General features: G+C 42.0%; 1 protein-coding gene and 1 long non-coding RNA gene across 2 annotated transcripts; one reads left to right on the top strand and one right to left on the bottom strand.

The window, feature by feature from the left end:
• Positions 1–2,346: 2,346 nt before the first annotated feature.
• Positions 2,347–8,284, top strand: LOC133876381 (uncharacterized). The gene is made up of 3 exons (XR_009901527.1): positions 2,347–3,209; positions 3,298–3,862; positions 8,180–8,284. It is a non-coding gene; the product is annotated as an uncharacterized LOC133876381 (long non-coding RNA).
• Positions 5,210–6,778, bottom strand: LOC133875514 (epidermis-specific secreted glycoprotein EP1-like). The gene has a single exon (XM_062313673.1). The coding sequence runs from the start codon at positions 6,751–6,753 to the stop codon at positions 5,437–5,439; it is 1,317 nt and encodes a 438-aa protein (XP_062169657.1). The 5' UTR covers positions 6,754–6,778; the 3' UTR covers positions 5,210–5,436.
• Positions 8,285–8,731: the final 447 nt, after the last annotated feature.

Genomic DNA, 8,731 nt, shown 5'->3' with positions numbered 1-8,731 from the left:
AGCAGCTTTATCTTCCCTGAGCTACCCCCCATAACTTTAGTCTGCGACCGCGAACTAAGTCGTTCGAGGCAGATAGTCAGGTACCTGGTTATCCCTTTTAAGTTTGAGCCTCTTCTTGCGAGATTTCTGCCCGAGAGCTTGAATCAGCTTTGGTGAATTTTGCCTTTATCTCAGTCTTTGAGGAGCCATATCTTGTGGTGATGAAGCCTTATATTATCCTTATCCTTATCCTTCGAAAACCTCCAATCTCGCCTTGGTATCCTTTCCATAACCCTTTTGGGTCGTCCGAGGAAAGGACTCGGGCCAATTTTTAACCTTATCCCTTCGGAAACCCCCAACCGAGGGGTTTCTTCCCATTGAATCCTTTCCATGACCCCTTCGGGTTGTCCGAGGAAAGGATTTGGGCGGATTCTTATCGGGATATCCTTAACCTTATCCCTTCAGAAACCCCCAACCGGGAGGTTTCTTCCCTTTGTATCATTTCCATGACCCTTTCGGGTTGTCCGAGGAAAGGATTCAGGCGGATTCTTTTCTGGATATTCTTAGCCTTATCCCTTCGGAAACCCCCAACCGAGGGGTTTCTTCCCTTTGTATCCTTTCCATGACCCTTTCGGGTTGTTTTAGGAAAGGATTCGGGCGGATTCTTCCTTGAGCATCCCCACCATAACTCTTTCGAGTTGTTCGAGGGGAGGAGTCGAGTGGATGTTGATGTAGCTTGATCATCTTTGGAGAAGTTTGATGAAGAAGTGCTTTTACTCTGTTCCGGACTGCTGCTTTATTCTTAGCAGAGATCAATCAATACATGGGGACTGTATGTTCTTCCTTGCTCTCGGTGTTGGACTAACCGAGAGACTTTCCTTGTATGATTTGTTGTAGGGGTTGTCTCCCTATATCTTTTCTGGGAAAAGGGTTAACAAAGTACTGCATATACTAAAATCAAATAGCAGAATGCACAATGGCACTATATTCTTTTGTCATCTGTCGGGATGATTTTGTGATCCTTTCACTCACGGCAGGAGTGAGGTCTCAACACATGAGTCTATTTTATCAAAATATATATATTTGTCGGCAAAGCGTACAAGTGCATATATATATATATATATATATATATATATATATATATGTATATATATATAGATATTTTGGTTGATAAAATAAAAACCAACATTTATCCTTACTTTAACATGAATCATGTTTGTAAAAGAAGAGTATGAACTTATCTGGTGAATTTGATGAACTGTCTTACTTGGAGTTCCTTATCTTGCACGCCACTCGATATGGGGCTCTTTGGGAGAGTTCCTCAAACTGGACCCTCGATTCGGATTAGTCTCTCGGCATGTGACTATGCATTTCAGAGGATGGCAAATCTGGAGGGGTCCTCGGAGTGTGCCATTTGGAACTAGAAGCTCGGGTATAGGGTCCTCAGGATAGTACCCTCGGAATAATACTCTCGGTATGTGTCATTTCGGTACATACTTTTCGCCTCGGTAGAACACCCTCCAGTCTAACTTTTGTCCTTGGTAGAACACCATCGGATCTAACTTTTGACCTTGGTAAAACACTCTCGGATCTATCTTTTGTCCTCGGTAAAACACTCTCGGATCTAACTTTTCTTCTAGGTAGAACACCCTCGGATCTAACTTTCCTCCTCGGTAAAACACCTCGGATCTAACTTTTCTCCTCGGTAGAACACTCTCGGATCTATCTTTTGTTCTTGGTAAAATATCCTCGGATCTAGCTTTTCTCCTCGGTAAAACACCTCGGATCTAAATTTTGTACTCGGTAGAACACCCTCGAATCTAACTTTTCCGAGTATACTTTCTTCTTGGTAGAATTCACATTTTAAACACACACAACATCACAAACAAGACCGACTTAATCGGCTTTTGAAGAAGAGAATGACCGAACTGGTAAATCTTGCCTCAAACAACCAGATTGGTACTATGAGTCTTGCTTGTAGTCCTAATAAACCCATATTTGGCATACAGATTTTCAGGCTCGGTGATCAAGTAGATCATCCTCATTGCCGAAGCCATACAAACTATATTTCTGACATGGCCTCCACCTAAAAAGTTGGGCTTCAAACCCATCACAAGAATCTGTCTGAAACCCTTAGGGCTTCCTCATTAATTAAGACCTTTTGAAGAATAACAATACATTTCAGTAAAATCATGTCTGGTTGTGGAATTTTATCAAGTAGTCACCTTGCAACCAGAGTTCGCATAGAAATCAACCAAAGTCATCTTTTCAACCAATTTTTTCTCGAAACACGTGTATCACTTTCCATGATAGGCATACTGCAGCATGCGATTCTTTCCAAGCAAGAAACATTATATTTTCTTTCCTTTTGTAAAACAGGGTAGCGCTGAGTCTTTCCATAGCAAGGCAGCACATAATTGACCCAAAAAGGACCAGCAGCCATACGTTATTCTCAAAGATGGGCAGCACCAAATCTCTTTCCATGAAGGGCACCGAATCCATGCAAACCTACCGCAAGAGACAAGACCCACCGAACTACAAAGGCTTTTCTTTCCAAAAGCTTGGCAGCACAAAAGGATCAAACACATGATTTCTTTCCATGGTCAATTCCAGAGAAGAACAAGGCTGGCTAAGTCGACGCTATCTGGTGGCCAAAATGGGAATCGGGTTACACCACATGGGTGGATGGATCCACCTTGGACGTCTGGCTCGGGCCTAAGATCCACCGACTCCCCTCGGTGGATTCTGGGTGGAATCTCTTCGTTGCCGCTGCCTTAGAAGTCCAGAACCTTCCGGGTGAGTCTCTCCATTGCCATTGTCTCGGAAGTTCGGGAGCCTCGGAAATCCCCATCTCCTTCTCATCAAAACTAAGAACATTAGTTTTTCCTGTAGGAACAATTACGGGACAACACACTACTCGTGTAATCACTCCATCTCGGCTTCCTTGCTTGCAAGCAATCGCGATTCTCGGCCTTCCTGTCAAGAACTGAATCGAGCGGGTTGGGTCGGATGTTGTCCATGGTGCCCGGTTCCAAATCTGGTTCAGGCTTTGGTGAGTCACAGCCAGAGCTCGGTTCCATGGACATGAGCCAGTTGAGAAGATGGTGCGGGTCCGGGCATGCTTTGAGATGTCTATGATCTTGAAATGCTCCAGGTTCGGTTAGGAGAAGAGATCTTGAACAGGACTGGATCGGGTAGAATCGCCGGTTCTTCTTTCTCTACATTCCAAGGTCCGATCCGACTCTCTCAATTGAGTTTTTGGGCACTGGACTGGCCTCCTTCAATTTATCTAATCTTCACGTTTAGTTGATTCCCCAGGAATCTCCCATTGGTGACGAAGTTTCGGGTTTAGTCATTATCTTGGAGGTCCAGTACCTTCTAACCCATCACCCACGATGAACAGGGGCTCATCACGGGCAATCACTGTTCCGTCGGGATTCTGTCCATCATCAACAGAGTTGTCCTTCGCCTGAAGATCTCCGGAAGAAAACAATACAGTTCGGGGCTCCAACGTTTTACTGTGCGAAGGTCCGAAGTGCCGGGGAATCCACGGGCTCCACGTGGTTGCCTCTTCTTCTTTTCTTCTTTTGTTTTTTCTTCTTCTTGACCCATCTTTTCTTTTTCCTGGGCCTTTATTTTCTTCTCTTTTTGATGTAGCTTTTTGGGGTCCGAAGAAACAACACAGACTCAGGTTTTCTCTGAGCGTAGATCAGCACCGATTTGGTGTGATTAGATTCAGATCTGAGATCACAGAAATCTTTGTCTATTGGCGAAGAGAGATTTTCAGATTTGATTTTATCACGCAGTCACCGTTGCGGATTTATTTTTGAGAGAACTAAGTCGAGTTCCCACAGATGGCGCCAAACTGTTGGTACAGTTTCCGGTAAGATGACGTGTTGTCTTATGATTCGTCGCCTTCCTTGATATTCGTTCTCCTCGTAATCTGCAAAATAATAAACGGCTCGTCAGGGGTGCCGACCGTACCCCCACTCCGATGCCTAAGTCAGTTCAAACTATTTATTTTTTAAAAAGTATCAATAATCTCAGAGTTTAGAGAATCTGCCTGTTTAGAAATATCTGACATAGTAGTCTTATTTATAGGCTCACAGTTCACAGTTATAAAACTGCTAGAATACTTGAAGCATAATTTGATTAGGAGTCTGAGTCCTAGATCACATAGTCTTTAATCTTATCTTCATAGAATTTGAATTGGGTAGTAGAGTTCAAACTAGATAGGACACTACCTCTTCAGCTGATGCCATACTATTAGGTACCTTATCCCATATTTGATGGAATAAAAGTCTATTTTGATATATTCGGGATATACGCCTTTTTGGAGATAACGAATGGTCTTATAAATTGGGTCTGATCTTGCTGGGCCGACCCGATGGGCTCGGCCCACGTGTCTTTGGAGCTAATTATTTCTCTAACAGAGTTGAAGATTGTGAGTATGGTGTCTGATGAGAGGAGTGGTCAGGAATGGGCTGTATGGGCTTGTTGTCTTCTGATCTGCTGATGTGTTGCTGCCATGGGTGACTTGCTGCCCTTGCTAATTAAACTCTGATGTCGTGCTGCAGAGGTTTATCCTCTAACACCTTCACTGCCTTGTGTCTCCTTTCAACGGGTCTCAAATGGATTGGGATTCTGTGAAAGTTTCTGTCAAAGAATATTTAATGAGAGTCCACCAGTTTCACATAGTGTCCGAATAGGTGACCTCCACGCTCGGGCTGCCCCCAAAAAGTTTCACTATTTTGCACGACGGACTTCTCTTGCCGCTGCATCGCAGTGGCTTAAGCCACGGCACGATGCTTGGTGTGGCTTTACCTAGTGACACTGCACGAAGCTCTGGCTTTTGCGGCTTTGCCTAGCCCAAATCGTAATGTTGTCGCACAGCCCCTACGGGGCGCGACACTATTCTTGTATGCATCCTTGTGGGACACGCCGCAAGGCGAGGTGGTGTTTGACAGTCATTCAAATTCTTGACAATAATAGTAATAATAAAAAGATATTGCACATTGCCAATCTTGGATGAAAGATGTGTGTTGAGGAACCAAATTCAAGAGGAAAGTCATACAAACATATGATCAGTTCATAGAGCCATAGAGGTATCATTGTTTGGAAGCCTGTAAGGAAACTCTCATTCACACTAAGACTTAATCAGCAAATTAAGGCTACCCATTTGAACTTCGATTTAGAAAATTGAAATAATAATAACAATAATGAAAAACTATTATAAGAATAAACAAGCTTCCTTTTTCATCGATACCGTCATCATCTCCGATTGGAGAATTGAAACGTACAACTCTCAACTGGGTACTTCTGAAGAGAATGCAGTAGAGCAAGATCTTTCCCCACTCTTACCTTATTTGTTTACAAAGAAACTACAGATTTATTCATCCAAAAAAAAAAGAAACTACAGATTTCCAACATATTGGTCTAGCCTAACTAGCTAGATTGTTAGTGATTTGGAACCTTTATATAGCCCACATGCGTAGAATTCGAGACTTTTGTTAGAGTGTTGAGATCATAAGCGATCCAACATTTGGAGCTCTCGCCGTGGTAAAAGTACCCCAAGCACTTGCAGTCGACTGAACACTTCTTGCCACAAGCATTTTCGCTGACGCTATTTCCATTGGTGAATTTGCTCATGAAATGATCGACACCTTTTATCTTGTAGTACCCAAAATCGTTCGCCCCACAAGAAGTTAGCTTCTTAGCCTTGCAATTCTTGCTCCAACCCACCAACCCATTTGGCAATGGGCAGGCGACGCATTGGTTGTCCTCGCAAATCCCCAATTCCCCGCAACGCTCGGGCAATTGGCACTCGCTCTCGTCAGAGTCTCTGTCAAACAGAGTGTATGTCACCTCCCAAGCACGCCAATCCACCTTGTCGTAGTATGTATAGAACCTAAGATTTCCATCAATGCCAAGACGAAGGAAAGATAATGTGCTGTTGTATTTTGGCCTTGCCAAAATCCTGTTGCCAGAGGATGAGGAGTTGGCCACTTGGTAGGCTAAGCCTATGTCATAAGCATAGCCCTCGTCAGTGTCTGGGGAAGCATATATCTTCACATATTCTAAGTAATTACTCTCTGGGACAAAAAACCAATCAGAAGATGAGAAGTAGAGAACCCTTTTATAGTACAAAGCCAGCCGTTTACTCTCCATCACCAAGCTGTAAGACCCACCTACGTTATCCCTTTCGGAAGCCCTGCTCACGAGCTTGGTTGCGCCCCCTTTCCGTAGAGATTGCCCAACCAAAAGGGTGTCCGTTGGATAGTCAAAACTCTGCCAAACGAAATTTCCCTTCGAGTCGTGAAGGACCAAGTTACCGTTTGACAACAATTTAAGCCCGACCACACCTTTATTGGCCGTGTTCGTTTGCCAAGCGACTCGGCCGTCGGCATTGGCCAAGACCAGGTTCCCGTCGGCGCCGAACACGAGGGTGGCGTTTTCGCGTACTGGGTTGCCTCTGTTGGCTTCCCAAACCCAACGGAAGAGTGACTCTGAACGTGTGGTAGCCATGCGCAAAGCAAGCGTGAAGGCGTTTGGGGTGGTGTTGTAGAAACTGAGTTGGAATGGGGAACTGGAAATGGGAAGAACACGATAGTTTCCATCGTACTCAACAATATACGGCCCGAATTCTCCTTCATTGACATACTTGAAAGTTGCATTGCGAGGAACAGAGGCTTGGGCAACGAAGGAAAAGAGCAAGAAAAGAAAGACTGAAAGAAATGGCATTGTTGCCGAAGGAGAAGAAGACAGTTTTGTCATGGTTGTGGGTTGATGGCCATAGGAGTTGCTCTATTTATTCATTATTTCCTATATCTGATTTTAGATTATTATTATTATTATTACTAAATTATATAATATGCATATAATATTACCCATCGGATAAGAATGATTATGAATGATTATGAATTGGAGATGCCAACTGTGATCCACCTCGTGTACTCTTCGTGAAAATAATATATTTTATAGCCTATCCCATCAGGTTGTCCGGTTGTGAATGTGCTTTTATTTTAAAAGTTATATTCTCATTTGTAAAAAAAAAAATGGACGGAGATATTCTCATCTACTAAAAATAGAAAGAACTAAGATTTTGCAAATGATTCTAATTTGGGAAGCTCCTTTCAAAATGCCCGTCGTAGCCACCGAGCCACGGAGGTGCAGGGCTGCAAGAAGGTAATTACCAGCAAGGTCAAAGACAATTAAGGGCTCTTTGATCATTTATTTGGATAGTTGAGTTTCACGTTAACTCTATTATAATAGCTGTCCAAAATATTAGCCATTTAAATAACTAATTAGTGTGAATTCTAATTAAAAAAAAATAAATTAATTAAAAAAAAAAAAAAAAGGAGTCAAATTTGTGTTGCTTGACGTAATCCAGATCAGGATCTATGGGTGAAGCCCATGAGATCTGATTCTCCGGTCAAACATTTCAGCAAGTTTCAATTGGGTTTCAATAAAAATATGTGATCTTGTACGGAAATGTCCTCTCCAAATGCTACTATTTCCAGTAATGTTATGATTTTTTTTTTTTTTAATGTTTTTTATCTTCTTAAAATTAACATGAATTTTAAAATTATTATTGATAAATTTTAAAAAATCACGGGAAATTTAAGAATTTTTTTTTAAAAAAGAAAAAAAGAAATAAAAAAGTTGATAGCATTTAGTCCGCTATGCCAGCCTATCAGATTAGAATGAGCCGATTGGGTGACGGTGACCACACTAAATTGCGCAAGTTGGCCACCACTATCTGTGCGTTCGTTGGCCTGCAAAATGACGACAATTTGTGACAGTAATTGAGGCTGGGAAATAATTTTCTGAATTATATATAATATAATATTGAGGCTTCCAATTTCCAAACCATTTTTATGTTTTTAAGTCACTTTATTAGGCTATTACCCAATGAAGAATTCTTCATTTCGAAAAAAAATAAAAATTACGTTTGTAACAGATTTATTGTAATAATCTGTAAATTTGTAATTTTTGTTGTAATAAACGTTTGTGATAGTGAAATGAAATGGAAACACATGATTATTTGATGGAATTTGAAAATGAAATTGGAACACGATGAAATTGAAGGTAATTAACGATGAGTTACAAATATTGTATATTTGGACCCCTTAATTTACATTCGTTAAACCTTTAATTTTGTTATTTTCTTATGTTTTTGACTATTTTTGGTGTTTTGCAGGTCATTGAGAGAGCAATTGAGGTTTTGAGGCAAAAAGGTTGAAAATTCAGATTTTTTGGAAATGAGCTCGAGCATAACCCTGTTGAGTTCGAGCGCACGTGCCCACAATAGTAGGACCGTGCAGATCGGCCGCCTGCCGCCCACCGGCCGTCACCGCGCCGACACCGAGCCGCCATCTACATCTGGCCGCCGGTAAGCGGTACAGATTTCGCCTACCGACGTCGGTTCGGTCGGTAGGCGAAATGAGGGCCGTGCAGTCGGTTTTCGCACCGACCCGAACCGACTATATTGTTTACTTAAAAAAATAATAATAAAAAGACGACACCTTTCTGTTATACAAAAAGTAGCCATCGGCCTTCTTCTTCGTTATTTCATCCTATATATTCCACTCTTAAAAAATTCAAAAACCTAACCTAACTTGAAGGCTGAAAGGCTAATTATCCGTTTCTCTCTTGTTGTTGCCAACGTCGAAAACTCATTCTTTCTCAATCTCTTGCCGAGCTCTGAGTCACTTTTAAGGGTAAACTAGCTAAACTGACGCTTCTTTTATGC

The sequence above is a fragment of the Alnus glutinosa genome, chromosome 8 (assembly GCF_958979055.1).
Source record: "Alnus glutinosa chromosome 8, dhAlnGlut1.1, whole genome shotgun sequence".
In the NCBI taxonomy this organism is placed as follows: domain Eukaryota; kingdom Viridiplantae; phylum Streptophyta; class Magnoliopsida; order Fagales; family Betulaceae; genus Alnus; species Alnus glutinosa.
Note: the sequence above shows the minus strand (reverse complement) of the source record. Positions and strands in the feature narration are given on the sequence as shown.

Coding starts and splice junctions, on each gene's coding strand:
- LOC133875514 (XM_062313673.1), bottom strand. CDS start 6,753: ATGACAAAACTGTCTTCTTCTCCTTCGGCAACAATGCCATTTCTTTCA.